The 17,443-nt window shown below is 39.3% G+C and overlaps 1 protein-coding gene across 1 annotated transcript in view; it reads right to left on the minus strand.

Annotated features, from left to right (window-relative positions):
• TLN2 (talin 2) overlaps positions 1-17,443 on the minus strand; it is a 115,611-nt gene that overhangs the window by 59,834 nt on the left and 38,334 nt on the right. Inside the window, exons 22-30 of the mRNA XM_059824175.1 lie at positions 16,785-16,898; positions 15,297-15,431; positions 14,172-14,300; positions 13,434-13,536; positions 10,676-10,884; positions 9,747-9,866; positions 8,516-8,713; positions 6,220-6,359; positions 2,799-2,892 (exon numbers count right to left, since the gene is read on the minus strand). Of these exons, the coding sequence (XP_059680158.1) occupies positions 2,799-2,892; positions 6,220-6,359; positions 8,516-8,713; positions 9,747-9,866; positions 10,676-10,884; positions 13,434-13,536; positions 14,172-14,300; positions 15,297-15,431; positions 16,785-16,898 (1,242 nt within the window). The remainder of the gene's footprint in view (positions 1-2,798; positions 2,893-6,219; positions 6,360-8,515; positions 8,714-9,746; positions 9,867-10,675; positions 10,885-13,433; positions 13,537-14,171; positions 14,301-15,296; positions 15,432-16,784; positions 16,899-17,443) is intronic.

Raw genomic sequence — 17,443 nt, forward strand, 5'->3', positions numbered from 1 at the left:
GCTATGAATCTGTTGGAAGTACAGGTTAATGTGGTTTACTTTGTGTTTGTGATGAGTGATTTATGGTCAGTTAGCGATGCTCGGCCGACATGAGGTAATCTGGTTTTCTGTCAGTTGTCAACAGTCTAATACATGTTTTCAGTACTATTTAAAACTTAATAAATGGAGTTGCAAGAGTGATAGGAAAACCAGCTACCATTTGTTGAGTACTGTCTAGAGACACAAAGAGCTACCAAACTATCTGCAAGTCAACCACCTGCCTGCCTCTTACTACTGTCAACAGATTCCACCAACATAGCTCCCTCTGCCAGAAAACTACATATGCTAGCTGGGTTTAATTTCTTTTTCTGAGGTGATTCTGATTCCTGGAAATAACAATGTGAAAGTCAGTCACATATTCGTTGAGAAGAATCAATGCATTTAGATAACAAGACTTGTAAAAAGCTGTAAAATGCAGCAGACTAATTCTCCTATACATAAAAAATCTGCAATATGCCTTTTTCCAAGTTTGGAGGAACATTATTTTCTGCCAAATATCTTAATCTTTCCAATGAAAGTGAAATCAGTAAGTATAGAAAGATACTAACATCTGTATCTGACGTTTGCCTTCCACCTGAAGGAAATCTAGGCATGATTTTAAACCCTTAGACTTCTCAGAACTGAACTCCTAACATTAAGATACACCTACAATATTTTTAACAGCTCAGCTATTGCTTTTTAAAAGCTGTAGTCTAACTTAACACCTTACAGCAATCAAACTGTGAGAACAAGGTGATGTGACGAAGAAGTCATATCTAGAAAACAGTTTCCAGTTGCCTCTCATCTCTTTCTCAGTTCTCACAGACATTGCAGCAACTCTTCATTGTTGTGCTCCGTCTTTAGAAAACAACTTGTGAAGCAAACAATGTTCCTGCAGTACTTGCACTACTACGGAGACAGAAGCCCTCGGAACGTAAGGAAACAAAACGGCAAAACACAAGCCAGCACAACTTCCCACTATAACACCTTTGTTAATTCTTTCCGCTGAAATTCCGTGCAAGTTTAGCTATCTCACTGGAGGTCATATGGTAAGGTCCTCTCTAAACACAGCTTTCCAGAATCTCCAGGGAAGACTACAGAGCATACTGACAGTCTATCAAATCCAAGCTGAGACACACTCTTTCTACAGAAACAATACTTTTTAGTCCTTTTAAGACGACTTGGCGACACTAGAAATAGTAGGCGATGAACTGGGGAAATGAAGGGAAGAGGTAAGAGCTTAATCATTGTAAAGAGAAATTGAAAGTTAAGACTACTAAGAACGCTTTCTCCAAAATTTGATAGGTTTCTCAGGTCACTTTGATACCAGTCTCCAGTCTGGTTTCAGGATTGTGTGGTTTTGCCTCAGTTTCCCTTTTCTCAAAAATTAATCTAATTTCATACACCCAGGCTTTTCTCACTAACTGTCCCTCTCAGTCAAGTGTTTCCTGAAGTTCAAGATGCTACCGATCTTCCTTCGGCCCTTCCTGGGCTCTGGTTGCAGTCCATGCAAGCCATGCTATTGGCACAGAACCCTCTGCAATGGCTTCTTAAGGCTGTTCTGCCCTACATTTCTCCCCTAAGCTCTCAATTTTCTGCAGCTCATTACGTTACGGTTGGACTTGACGATCTTAAGGGTCTTTTCCAACCTGGACGATTCTATGATTACCTGGGAATTCTGACCTTTCATATGCCTGCTGCCTTGCAGATCTCTCCCCATTAGTCCTTCAGGAAGTCCTGAGAAATGGTGCTTCATTCCCTCTGCTTTCTCCAGCCCTAGATTCTGCAGTGATTTCAGGCAGCCATTACATTACGGCCCAATTTCCAGTTTTCTCTTTCTATTACTTGGACTTGCTGCCACTCCCTTTAACCAAAGGGAGGACATTTTTAAGCTCAAGAAGCTAAGAATTCAGAAGTACAAAGCAGCTCCTAGGCAAACTCCTACCAATATTTTGGGACGATGACTGTGGACTTGCGTATTACAAAACCTCACAATATCCTGGAATGCACTGCAATGACCTTTGCATCCTTTTGACACCAAGGGGTAGAAATAAAAAGCTTGAAGGTGTTTTATGTTCTCTACACAGGCCAGTCATCCCTCAATGTTCTGACCTTGACAGCAAACAACACATTTAGTTTAACTAAAAAGATGCTATTTCCTACTATTGTAAGCAGCTGTCTCTGTGATCAGTGCACAGCCTTAGAATTAGGTCTTTCAGCTGACCTGCTACCCACTATTTAGCCAGCCAAACATTTCACTCATGAACCAGAACACACCTTGCAAAAACCTGTATTGACACACATGTCATATCAGCTTGGCTATGACAAAGCACATACAAGGCATCAAAAATCTATACTAAGAAATGGCAGGGAGTGACAGGGTAAAAGATGGTAAATGTCCTCCTAAAGTGGGATGTCAGTAACAACGTTCTATAAGGAGAAAAATCAAGATACTGCAGCTCCCTCCAGTGTACTGCTGGTAGTGGGAATGTCCATCTTGTCATGATTCTTCCTTAATTGAGAGTAAATAGGAATAATGACTAAACTGTACCTTTTGAGGGGCAGAGAAGAGGTGATGGGGACAGGGCAGCAAATTTCATTCTGATCAAAACTACAAGATGTTCACAGATGTTCTATGCTTACCTCATATGCAATTAAAACCCCTGCCACAGATATCAAGTGAGAAGATGGTGACAGCAGCTAATCAGACAAAGAAAACGAAAGGAAACAAGCATCTGGGGCCATTTTTATTCATAAGAAATTTTGAAACGTAGTAATACCTCCAGTTCTCTGAGCGCATTGTCACATTCCTTCTGCCCGGGAGCTTGCTGGGTGCACAGCGTGATGAGCTGGTTTATACTCTCGGTCACAGCTCTAAGGAGAGTAGAAGGGAAAAAGGTATATTTTAAAGTTCAACTATCCCTCTCATTAAAACTTTTGTTTCATTAACTGTAAACTGCATAAAGACTTAAAACTTTGATGTTCTACTACATTTTTGGCTCCTTTAAGTTTAAATCCACAGAGAACAAGATATTTTTGCATTATGTTTCTACGTGAGTTCACAGTTCTGGTGCTCTTGAACACAGGCTGAATCTGACATACAATATAGTCACTATTTGTGTTTCTGATGAATGCTCTGATATTAAGCAAAATTCAGTATAACTACGTTCGTTTTAGACTAACAGCTAACCACCCAGGAAAGTAGCTTCTAGAAGAGGAGGCTTTGCAGGAGGAAGTAGAAGTCTGCCATTCATTGTTATTAATCAAAGATCATTTTCTATAGCTAGGCCTGTTGTCACCATTTTTGCAAAAACTTAGCTTGTACTGTGACATTATAGCGGAACGCAAGTTTTCTGTGTTGTTTCTCATGGCAAATTAGAAAATGAGTGAAATCGGGAGTGCATGGAGAATATGCTTTCCTCTGGCCCTGAAAACTCTGCATGGCATTTGGATTATTTGCTCTTCAAGAATACTGACACTCGATAACGTGATTGGTAACATCAACGACATGATTACCTAGATGGATGGTATTATACTGTTACAAAATGAAACAGGATGTGCTTGTTAACATATACACCAGGTTTTATGTTTAATTCCAGGGAAAAAAGAATGGAAACTAATAGACATATTTGTTCAACTGAGACTCCTACCCTTTTCAGCAGCTTTGGTGTGGAGCCATTTTTGTCTGACTTCCTCTGCCTTTTAAGACTGTTACATTTATTTGTCTTGTGTCCTGTCTGGCATACTGTATTATACGCACGTAGTCCTGCTATATATTTATATAGTCTGTTATCAAGTTTGGTTTTTTCTTTAACTCATCATTGATATTCTCTGAGTCGACGTGTGTGTGTACATACCAACATTTTTACAATTATGATGTCTGCAAAACAACATGCATGGCTTCACCAACCTAACATCAATACAGATGACGGATTCTCAACCTCCTGAACATCAGTGTTTTCTATGCATCAGAAAGATGTCATTGCATACAGACATATGAATAAATGGCAAAAATGGAAGGTTCTGTTCACTCCCACAGCAACTTCATGCAAAAATACCTTGTCTGCTGTTGATTTTAATCTAAGAGGGACAATGCATGTTGACTCAGAGAGTATCAGTGATTAAACAAAAAACCTCAAACTTGATATTCATGAGACCACATTGCATCCTCTACAAAGCTGACAATTCTAGTCTATTATCATTACTACACACCAGGTACCTGTATCCAGGAACACACCCAATGTCCAAGCATGAATTTTAAAACTACTTGGATGCAGCAGAACCAGGAAGGTGGCCCCTCAAACACCAACCCCAGAGTGGAAGAGGACTGCTACGACTCTAAAAGCCACATTTGTGTTCATCAAATACAGCATATAAATGCTCGGATCCTGCAGGGAAATCAGCCACTGTTGCAGTCCTATGAGACTGTCAGAGGAAGTCAAGAAAATGCCTCCACAAGGAGGCCAAAGCTACTGAGTAAGTTGTAGTGTCTATTATAGCTGGAACAAAGGGGGAAGAAAGAAAAGAAATTACAGGAAGATTAATCACAGTACTGTAGGAGATGAGAAAAAAAAAGGGAAGATAAACCATCTTATAAACAGGAAGCAAAGGAAGCTGTGCTTCTTTTTACATTTTCATGAGAAAAGAGAAAGTAAAAATACTTGATCCTGACCGTATCATAGCAGGGAAAGAAAACAGAGCCCTGGCAAGCTTGTCACAAGCAGCCACAGAGGATTTGAGAAGGGAAATACGGTGTCTCCTTAGTGTCTTAAAGACAAACTGAGAATTGATACAGTATTTACTTTTCATGGTTATCTGATATCTATGGGAACTCTTATGCATGCAGACACACATACACACGCTAACAGCATGGCAAAATAGAACATCTAAAGGCTCTGCATGGCTCGTCTTCCTTTTTTTTTTTTTGTTACATGCTTCTACAGAGGGAATACCAGCCTGGCGGAAACTAACAACTAACTGGGCTTCACAGGGGACACTAATTTCCTCTACACTGCAAACAGGAATGCTCCGAGCCTAAAGCCGAAATCTCTAGCAGTCTGACGCTGCGGCAATAACAAAAGCTCATGCAACTCCTTCACTTTTAAGCAGTGTGCCTTTGATTACCTACAATTTTCCTAGAAGCTATTTCCAGGAAGACAAGATGGATGTCAGAATTTTTTTTTTTTTTTAAGCAAATATGACAAAGTGAAGTAGCACAACTTCTTTAAGAAGTCCTTTAATAAAGGAGTGGATTTACTTTTTATAAATAAAGCTATTGCTTTTAGAAAGGGATGATTCCAAGGTCCAGGACAAACATCAACTACGTTATCACCAAGGAAGTAACAGTCTTAACTTACTCACTTCCTCTCTAGGCTAGTCTTTGTGGGTGTAAACATTTTAGAAGACAATATTATAAGTCACATCCATACGATCTCAGACATTAATCTGATTTAATGTTGACATTTCTAGGTGTGATGTCTATCTGTCCTTCAGCAGTCCCCTTCCAGTTTGATAGTTGAACATTCCATTTACAAACTTAGATAACTGAATAAAAAGTTAATTCAGAAAAAAAAATTGTGACAAGGATTTGACAAAGTGAAGGAAAGGTGATTATCCAGTCAAACACTGATGTGGTGTTATTTTTCACATTAACACCAAGCACCTTGACTGAGAAATAGGGTCCACAAAATGACATTCAGGGTGTGGTTGACAGAATCCTTAAAGTAAGGGTATCTTCCACCAAATAAACATAGCATCTAGTGCTTTCAGGTGTTCTTGATCACACACACATACACACTGTTAGTGATAGGTAGCCACAACATGATTTTAAAGCACATTCTATATAAGAACATTATTCAATTTATTTTCTTTGTTAGGGATTGAGAGGCTTACTGTTAGCTACTGCCTTGTCAGAACACAGATGGTAAAAAACCACTAGGTAAAACACACTAGTCCCTTTCAAAAAACAGGCCACCTCTTCAACTGCTGGTTCTTATTTCCACCAAGGGTAACAAGTTATGCCAGTTAAGGAACTACTCCAAAATAAGCAGTTTTCCTCCGGCCTCCTTTCATTTAAATAGAACTGCAGGTTCCAACCACTCAGTTAATTGTCAATAGCAGAAGAATATATAAACACATTATAAATATCACAGAGAAAAGCACATATCTTAGGAAAACCTAAAGCAAGCAACACATCCTTACCTTGCTGCTGCTGCTAAGAGGTTCTTGGCATTAGGAGCTCCAGGATCAACAGACAAAGACTTGGCAGCTAGTAACAGCTTGCTGGAAGCCATAGAGATGCTCTTGAGGTTACCTATTACTTGAATCTGGTCCTCTTTAGTCTGCGAAGCCACAGCAGCATAACATTAAGTGCAGAGTTTGCAATAAAGAGAGTGCGCTAAAACCACATTTGGAAACCCAGTTTGTTCATCCACCTGAAACCACTGACATGAAGGGACCATAATCCAGAGAAGGACATGGACCAAAGCCTCTGTTCACCCAGACAGGTGCCTCTAGCTTCACTTACACAATGGAAAACGAAACCCATATAACAAATAGCTTGCTTTCTAACAATGGCAGTATTCACAAATGAGCAACGGAGAAACTTTACTACTTGTTGAACAATGCTTTTGTTGTCAAGACTCTCATGCGTCTCTGCCTGGCACAACTGATCCACATTATTCAGTCAGTGTACACTGTCTGTATTCTAGCATCCTCTGTGTAACCCACAGGCTCTCTAGCATCTAAGTGGGATTACTCACACAGAAAGGTCCCTCCAGAAAGTCCTCTATCCCAACAGAATACGTTTCTATAAGCCTGCTTTGGTAAACATTCTGACTTGGATGTTCTGTTACTTATTTTAAGCCATTGCTTGAAAAGGAAAACCTGCATATACATACAATTGCAGGGAAATACTGCATTATCACAGCAAATAGCTATGACTAGATTCTTCCGTCAGTGATCGGTAGAAGTGAATCCGTTCTAACAGTCTGTTCAGGGTTTTATGTAATGAGGTTGCATATTACTCAGCTGATGTGAATAGCTTTTACTCTATATTTACATTCTGCTTCCTCCCTACCCCCCCATTTTGCTGGGCATCCAGAATACCTGGTATCACTTCTGTTCAGGCCAAATAACTAGACACAGAGAGAAAGCATTTTCTTTTGAAAAATCAGCCATTAATAACTAAGATGGTTATCATCCCCTACGTCAGCAGGATAAGCAAATTGGCAAGGGCCACAAGGTCAGCAGCAGTTGGAATTCTCTTTTCAAGTAGCTATTTGCAGTATCATATCTACCTTTGCCTTCACTGAATTGTCTCAAACAAAACATTCTAAAAGCCAATGAGGCCCATGGCTAAAAAGATAGTCAGGTACCTAACTCCTACTCAATTTCAGAGAATCAGCTGCTCTTCACTGCCTAACTCACTTCATGGATCTGGAACCTGAATGATTAAGTTTTGATGGAGAATAATCAGCAATCATTGTCCAATCTCGCTACTCAGGTCTATCTACAAAGCATCTGCTCTATAGAGACACTTCATAAATTACTTCAGAGGACTGGCACACTCAAGACTTTCTGGTTAGTTTTCTTTCAGCCATCATTTCTTAGGTTTGCAAGTTCCTCCTACTAACTAGGGCAAAACAGTCTGCAGATTCTTTTTTCTGCAAGTCCTCCTAGCTCTCCTGGTACATGACCCTTTTTTACATGCTGACATTTATTATGTTAAATCATCTCCAAATGACCAGCTAGTGTAATTCAATTACTAAACCCAGTAAGGTAAAATGAAGGAGATATCTCCAACTTCAAATGAGTACCTAGACTACCCGGAATAAGCTGGGTAATACGTGACAACATGTCTGATTGTTACTGACTTCATCAGAATAGAACTCTGCCAGATTTTAAAAATCACTAAACAGAAGTCCAAGTGCTTGCTGTCAGATCCATGGCATTTTTAGCCAGTCCTCTTCAAATGCTTGCTCCATTCTGTAGCAGGTCCACACCAGCATGCACCCCAGAGCAATATCAAGTCCGGATTTTAAATGCATCTTTTCCTCCCTCTACTTAGAGCATTTGAAAATTAGCAAAGAAAGGTGCTAAATTTTGAACAGTGTTCACATAAATTATGCTCCTAGTAGTTCTACCAAAATAGAAGCAATCCTTTCCATAAGCTTTGAGAGGTTCAGAACACCTCTGTACCTTCAGATATATAGCTCAAATTAGTTAACCGCCCAAGCTAGTCCCAGGAGTATGAAGTCATATTTCTGACTGGGCACAGGAACAAATACCAGTATCCTGTGTAAAATGCAAATGCTGAGTTGACTTTACTCCGGATAATCAGTTATGGATGACTGCTTCGTAACATCACCTGTCATATTTGGATAGGCTCACACTAGCATATTTCACACAAGGTACAAGATAACCAAGACACTGCACTGCAAGATACTATGCCCAAGATAACCCTTGGTCCCAGTTAGCAAGATTAAAAAAAACTTACTTGTGCTTGGCCAGCCATTTCAATACCAGCATCAAGAAATTCATCAAAATCATCGCTGAATTTCCCAGAGGCTGCAGCCAGTTCCCCACTTTGGCCCCGTGTAGCATGGACGACTTCTCCTGCTGACTGATTCAGGTCTGCTGCTGCCTGGTTCAGTTCACTCTGAGCTTCTTGAAATGACTTAGAACTTGGAGGTAGCTGTAAGAGACCAAGTGCCGTATTTTATTGTCTTGTCACGTCACACCAGCCCTTCACAATTGGCAAGTTTGACACAATTCAAGAACACTAAATGCAATACAGTTGTGAGCTTCACATACAAGCTAGAATGGAGTACTGCAACTAGACTGCTAGCGATTCAGTTCTGAATGCAGAATAGTCCAACTACGGGACAGCTATCAACTGGAAATCTATACAATGACCTTAGTCCCACTGTTTCTTTCAAGAACAGACAAGTATGTAAGCCTTTAAAGGGACAGAGATGACGATAGCTATTTTATGGTTCAACTACGAAATTCAAAGTGATGAACTCAGTGACAAAAGTTGGAGAATTTTGGTCTCCAAGTCATCTTCCACAAACCAGCTTTCCAGAACACCACACAAGTATTAGCAGCTTTTCATAATAACTCTCAACTCCTGACCTGGTTTTACCAAAAGGCATTGCACAAACATAGCAAAATACAATTCCTCCTTTCTTCACAGGGTAGCAGGATCACCGGTAGGTGCAGAAAAAAGTTGTTCAAATCATAGAACCTTCTGGCAAATTACTAGTGCACAAAGGGTTTTTTCTGACATGGACGCAGTTAAACAGAAATACAACAATTCTTCTCCTTGCACAAAATGACCATAGATACACCAAACATCTTTTGACCAATCACAATGCTCCTTAAACGGAACTGATCACTTCTAGGTGGGAGATGGATTACAATTTTCCAATGTTCATATTCTTCAAAATGTTAAGTCACTGTTGGCATTTTGAGAAAACCAAACTAAGGGTGATCTATGACAACTTTAATACTGCCTTCATAAGCCACAGAGACATTTTACCTTTCCCCTAAACTAGAAGAACAGCATTTCAGCCAAAGTAGCAGCTACTTAAAGTTGCGTAAACTTAAACAGAGCTTATATGAAGTATACTTAGGGCACATTTACTAAATAATAATTTGACACATGGGGAACCTAGATCTGCTTTTCAGTTCTCTGAAATTTATTTCTATGTTAAAAGACATCTCACCGAATCAACAAGGAGCTTCTTGCTGGATTCCCCAATACTCTTCAAGGCCACATCCACATCCTTTTGTCCAGGCAGACAGTTCACACAGTTATTCAAAGAGTGAGACACTGCTTTTGCCACCTATAACACATAAGTAAACACATCCACACCGAGAAAGGCTTAAGTGGTCATTTATCCAATAGGAGGCACATTCCATAGCCAGCAATTCCTACATTCCGACTCTAACAAGACCATTTTTGAGGCTTGTGACTCTCTTTGCTTGCTCACCTGTAGTCTAGCAGTAGTCATTATTTATGCTCACCCATTTGACAGGATAGTGTTGGCAGGGCAGCTCCACAACTGCTCCTGACACATGGGACAAAGGCTGCAGCACTGCAGATTAAGGAATGCTCCCGAACCGTATACTAATTACAGAAATCCTTTGCATCCTACTTTTTTTCAGACAAAGTCCTGATTAAAACAAATGTCTCTTCATAAGAAAGTATTTAAAATACAGGCCAATTACAGAACTTTTCAAACCAGTAAAAAAAGAACCTGTTGCTCCTTAAAGTCTTCAAAAGCAGTGGTGCCACATGTGCAGAAAATGTGCGTTCACTTTTTGAATAACATCAATACAGATCCTTCATTTGATAATGATCAGTCTAACAGTTGTTTCATTTTAGCAGTCAAGCAGCCTACTCGAATATGTTGTTGGTAGACGCACTTAACTGCATCTTTGTATAAGTTTATTTTTCTAAAAGATAACTAAAATATCATACTTTGCACTATCTGCATTGTTTAACGTAAGCATGATGTTACTATCTGAGAGTTGCTGGAAGGACCAGAAAGCTGACATTCCTTGCAGCCTTTCTGTTGTTCTCTCTCATTATTTAATGCTGCTTTTCACTGGGTGTTTGATAATTCATGTAGCTGCTCAAGTTGCAACTTACCTGAGCTAGTCTCTGCTGACTGTCTGCATCCCCTGGTGCAGCCAGGGCCTGCTTCGCCTCCTGAATAAGCATAGCAGAGCCTTCCATGACATCTCGTGCTGAATCCAACATTGCATGTGCTGCCACAGGGTCAGTAGTAGATGCTGCAACACCTCGTGCTGCCTGAGCCAAAGTCTTCAAAGCCTGAGCAGTTTCTCTGGCAGCAACCCCTATGTTCAGATTTAATCAAGGATTCTGTTAGTACCCTTAAAGACGATCTTTGTATTTTATGACAGATTAATTTGCAGGTAATGATCCCATTGCAAAATAACATTGCAAATGCAGTTTAAAAGATAATCTTCAAACATGAACACATTTGAAACAGACAGCATCATTTGCCTAGAGAAATGCCTGTAGTGAAGCCGTAAAGTAAATATTACACCCCAAAGACCACGTCCCGGGCACAGCTCTACATCAGTGACTAAATCTTAGTGAAGCACTGAAAATACGAAAATCTAAAACCTGGAAATGAGGAAAAACTCATACTCCAAGCTATGGGGAAAAATTATTATCTGCAAGAATGGTGTATGTGACTTCAGAGCCACAGTGTCTCTGCTGCTTCTGAAAATGCAGGATTTTTCAGAGAATAAACACAGCAATAGCTTAAGTTCAAGCAATTAAAAAAAGTTAAAGGAGATCATTAGGGATGATACAACTTGATATAACCTAACATCACATACTTGTGAGTACAAGCACATAAAAATAACTGAAGTCACAGAGAGGATGTCATGAAATTAGTTTCTGTGGTCTGTCTGGCCAACATTATAGGACATTCATCAGCGCTAGCACTAAGGTGTACAACTGTGTGAATAATGGTCCCATTCTTCTATTTTTGAAATTTGTTCTATTTTTGAAATTTGTTCTATTTTTGAAATTTAATTCAGCCCTTAATGAAAACCAATATAAAATAGTCTTCTAAAAGACCTTAATTAGCACATACTCTAGCCAACAACATATGCAATTTATGTAGGTGGTATATTTTGAGTGATAATGTTAAAATCATGCTATTCCTACCAAAAGAAAGCTATAGAAAAGGTTCACATTTGCTGTACAAAACCTCTTGGTTATCCATATTTAGCCATTAAAAATAATTAGAATGTTCTAATACCCCTATTGGAAATGTTTAGAAAGCTGGGACATCGCAACCAAATACAACCCACGAAGTAGCCATGTTAGCATTTTAAAACCAGTGCCTTTTAACATTTTCTCTTCCAATCAACTGAACATTTTTAAATGCAGAAACTTATGAAGATAATGAAAAGCAAGTGATATTATATGTCACAGCAAAGCCAAACTAGGCAGAGGAACAGTACTGCCTACGCTGCACTTACAAACCTTTCTATTTGACAAACCACAGAATATTTTCTACGTTCTTAATTTAAAGAAAATTTCAGCAAAAATACCCACACATTTTGTTTCCTTTATTTACAGTACCAGTAAACATCTTTTAAGTTTGACTTAATTTATCACAGCACTACAAAATAAAAAGGTCTGATTGTTTTGCTTTCAATTTGGCACTGCCTTCATCCTCTACAATGACTTTCTGTAGCAAGTGAAAAGAAACTTACTGTGACCATTGCAGACAAGAGGGAATGATTAAATAGTGAACATAATCTGTAAAGAATTTTTATCACACAGAAACAGGAGAATGTCATAATACCTGCAAACACTTGGTGCTTGCTTGAGCACACAATAGTTTTTGCATAACAAGACAGTATGAGATAGAAAATAGTTATATGAGCTTTGAAAAGGAACTCATTGCTTTGTAGGATTTCCCAACCAAACAGCTCTTACAGCTTCATGTTAAGAGAGCTACTAGATACAATTATTTGACATCAGCTGCAAGTATCTGTATTCCTTTGCCAGATACCCAGAAACGTGAGCCATCTTAACGCAATTTCATCTGCTTCAAATGAAAGCAACTCTAAGTTATGTAGCCCTGACTCAACTATATCCAATGAAGTGGTAATTGCCATAATGTATTTTTTATCAGTAATATTTAAAAAAGCCGACAGTAGCATTTGCATCAGCCACCTTCATTTCTTACAGAAATAAGGAGACAGAACATTTTGCCATCTAAGAGTAAACCTTTTACCCCCCCTTGCAAGGAGCAAGGGGGGGGAAGTGTTATTAAAGTGTTTTTGGTTCCTAAAAGTACAGGTACAAAACCAAATTGCAGAATCTGTGTGCACACATTGCCTCTTGGCTTTAACTCAAACTATGCAAATGTGATCAATGAGTCAGAGAGACTAGCTGCATTATACATGTAAACTCGTAACATCTAGTAAGAGATGCAGTTTTAACATCACCAAGCTATCCCAAGTATGTTTGCATCCTGTGCTTGAAAAAATATCCAAAGACCCTTTTAACCTTCTGAAAGGACATAAGAACATTTCCAGTGGCACTGACCTTTGAATTGCATTACATTTTAGTTCTGTCCTCCAGAGTTTCAACGGCATATATTTACAAAAACAACAGATGTCTCAATGTGTTCTGATTATATACAGACGCACAGCAGACTGCAACACTATTCTTCTATGAAGCACATTATTTACACTAACAATTCCTAGTAACTTGCCACAGTTCACTATCAGCATAACAAAAAGGAAAAAAAAAGTGAGCAATTCCTTGATTTAAGTAGTCTGTGATAAGAAAACCTTCTATCAAGTATTTTATGGAAAGCAGACGTTTTGCAGAGACATTATGAATAAAATGCTACCTGTGTAGTGCTCGTTGCCTTGAGCAGCACAAGTTAACAACTGGGCCATTGATGAACCGACCGCTTTGGATGTACTTCCCAGGTCCTGAGCGCATTTCTCAAGCTGCGAAAAATTGCAAAGGACAAAAGTCTTTTTTTAAGCTCAACTAAAACACGCTTGTTTTTTAAACAGTATTAAAAAAATTCCTCATTCCACAAAACCCAAGCTTTTACCTCAAGCTACTGAACACACACACACAGAGTTTCTCTGAAACCTGATTAGCGTGTTTTCCCTGTCCAGGGTGAAATAAATTAACATATTAGATAATATGAACAACAAAACTATTTTATAATTAGCAATGGAAATCAATACCTTCATCTGAGGAGAAGGGGGTTTTTGCCAAACGAAACATTTCACTTTCTAAGCCTACCAGGACTGGTTGTCTTAGAACTATTGAGTTTTCATCTTTGTCACCATTGAAAAGAAATTCTTTTTGACAAGAAAAGACCAAAACATTGCTGCTACTAAACTGTAATTTGTACAGTAGAGGAGGCCCTACAGTTCTAGGAGTAATTCTGCTATGGAACATGCTTCTGGTGTAGTAGGAATATATATATATTTCCTTAAGAGAATTAGTGCAAAATCCTATCAGCATCATCATTATTCAAAGCCTCACGACTTGTTTTGCCTCTAATACTTAAAATTTTTAACAGCTAACTTTGTTTGTTTTTAAATGAAGAACATCCTTCCTCAATTACAGTTTCTCCTGGGAGAGGTTTTAACTGTCCATCCACAGCTGCCATCTTCGCATCTTGCAGTTCATTTTTGAGCGTCTGGACTGTATTCAAAGCAGAATCGATTTCCATTGGGCCACATGCTTCATGAGCCTATTCAGAAATGAGATCAATATTACTGTTAGCAGCTGTAAGGCACTATCAGAAATAGGAAATACTTCAGATATAATCTCCCCCTCCTAAATTATCGCTCTTATGGCTTTAGAGGCTATTGTGGGCACTTTAAGCATTACACATCATGGATGCTAAACTCCTGCACAATATTCTTAGCTTGTGAATAGAATAACACACTGTTAAAAGCCACCAAGGGAATGAGATGCACTTAGCTTGTGTACACATACTTTTACACTAGGCAGTCCAGGTACTGAGAAAATAACTGCTGTAGTCTGGAATTCACCTTTGACAGATAGCCTAACTATGCATCGTGACTAAAGTCACACTGAACCCCCTCTGATGTGGCAGCCCACAATCATCAATCAGTACCTGAGCTAGCAATTTTAACATTAGCTCAGGTGTAGCCACCTATATGCTACAATCCTGGTTTTGGGCCTCAGTGTACACACAAAAAAAGAGCAGACTTTCCACTGATACTTTTTTTTTTTTTTAAAACCCACACATAGTTTAGAAATCTGTGTGTGAAACACAGATAGCCTCTGCTTCCCTGAATTTTAATGATGACAGCTCCAGTTCACAATCACAACATCGATCACAGCAGTGCCATAACCAGGTTCTCCCCAGCATGGCAGGTGCATGAGATATGCTCCCCCTTCCCCAATCTCCTTCAGATGTAACAGCAGCTCAGAGCTTTGATGTGCTGCTCGGTGTATACCCTCCTTCTGTCTTTCCGGTATGGAAGAGGTAGCACAAGCTTTTCAGTTTGCTTGCCACTTCTCCCTCCCCTTTCTATTATGATACAGAAGCCACCTGGGAGTTGGAGCAAACTGTGCACAAAAAGCAACACTGAGAAGTGAACACTGCCTGAGTATGAGCCATTCCCTTGGGGGAGACACAGTGGGCCAAGCAGGAGTGAGCCTGTGACCACCATCCAAGCCATCTTGCTTCAGTTGATTAAAACTAGTTTTTACCTACCTTCTGGGAGGCAGTTCGTAGCTCAGCTAAGCTGGTAGCAAGATTCTTTGCACACTGACTTAGCTGCATTGCTGCTGCTTGATCAGTCACAGTGGGGACTGCAGCTTTAGCAGATGCCACCATTTTACTTCCAGGCTGTTCAAAGAAGAGCAGGGAACACAACTGGTTTTACTAGCTCATTTTCTTTAAAGAAGGCTTAAGGTTCAATAAACAAACTATTCCCTCCATTCACACACTCATGAGGTTTCTAGATCTTCTATAATGACCATTTCATACACTTCGCTGCTCCTTAACCATGTACCTTCTAGATCCCAGCCTTTTATTCACATGCTGCACCCTGTCATAATTCCACATTGCAGTGTGCTCAGAAGCAGGACTCATTTGGGCTTCACTAGTACAATGATTACTTCACTGGTACCCATGTCTGCCTGAGGCCTTTAAATATTTAAATGTGCAGTTTTGCCATGCAGCGTCCATGTGGTACGAGCAAGTCCAGGTGGCACAGATGGCAAATTTGTCTCAATGTGTCTAAATATTAAAACTCTGCCAAAACTCTATAAATTAAAAACTCTAATTCAAGCAATGACTCTTCACAGGGTTTGCTGCTAATACAATTAAAATACTTCACTGATTCTTACCATCACCATGGTACACACATACAGCCAGAGGGGAGATGGATCATTTTAATGACTCCAGAGGGAATCACATAAAATACTCAAACAGAGCGAGAGCATTGCTTGCAATACCTCTGCCTACATGAGACCATAAAGAACCTGCTAACAGCAATCAATAAAAGGGTTCGTTTCCATTCCACATTTAAGGCAGGACTAACTGGTGCCAACTAATGATCATGTCATTACACGGAGAACTGGTTTCTTCTGTTTGTTTCTTGTAATGTCAACAATAAAGCCAATAGTTTTGTTATCAACACTCAGTATTTTATTTAATTTTTTTAAGATGTTTTGGAAGAAGCACAGAGTCAAATTGTGTTTTGTTCAAAACTTCAGTCACGATCCATTAAGTATGCAGGCTAGTATCTAAAAAAACATGGTAATATTCCCTTTTATTTGTGAAGAATTCTGGAGCTTGTTGCTGCAACACTAACTTTACTTTGACTAAGAAAGGTTACAACAGCATCTCCCATATTCAGACCTCTGCTTAGAAAGATGCTGAATTCTCTCCCTCTTGTTCTTTAAACTCTCTCCCAGAAGGCAAGTGCCACAGCAATTAATGTTTCTTCTCCATACAGGGTTAGTTTTCTTGTTACTTTTATCCTCAGTTTTGGCAGTTTTCCCTCTCCACAGATTCAACATACTTCAGCCATCTGTCCTGAGGAACTAAATTCTCCTTAGCTATGGCTCACAGTCAGTGATGAACTTCTTTACATGCTCAACAGTCTACTGCGTATTTATCACAAATAAAAAGATACAGCACTAAAAAATGCTTTTTCCTCTGACGGAATCTACTACAGTGATTGATTCATTTCACCTGAAGGAAGTTCTGGCTGGAATTTATTAGAGCAAGCTGGGCACTGAGGTCTTCTGCCTGAGCTTGACTTCCTCTTACACCCTGCACCAACTGAGGAATGTGGTCTGCAACATTCTGTAATAAACAAAGGGAGAAGCTTTTAGTAGATAAATAAAATCTCCAAATCCTCTGACACTAAAGCAAGCCCTCTCCCCACCCGCCTTAAAGATGACCTGTGGTATTCACCAGTACAATACTCTTGTGCCTTCACAGAATTTATTTAGGATTCCATGGAACTAAATGAATGCACGATAGGATTTTTCAGAGGCATTCTACTTTTATTTAGAAATCTTTATTCAAGCTACCCATTAAAGATCCTACAAGACAATCTAAGATTTTTTCTGCAAAATTATGTACACGAAGTATTTTGAATTACTTCCTTTGCATGTTCAAATGCCAGCAGTGGAGGTGACAGATTTTTCAAGAGAATGTCTTGCTTTCAGAATAACATTGTCTTTTACACACAAGCACCTCAGCCTACTTTTCCTTGACTTCTAACAATACAAACGTTAGAGTATGGCTGGAGCATTCTGAAGTGTGTATTGCGAAAACTTTCTTCCTAGACTGCCCAGATTCATCATGCTCCTTATCCATCCATTTCACAATAACACTTACTTCAG

The sequence above is a fragment of the Gavia stellata genome, chromosome 13, assembly GCF_030936135.1.
Source record: "Gavia stellata isolate bGavSte3 chromosome 13, bGavSte3.hap2, whole genome shotgun sequence".
Classification (NCBI taxonomy): domain Eukaryota; kingdom Metazoa; phylum Chordata; class Aves; order Gaviiformes; family Gaviidae; genus Gavia; species Gavia stellata.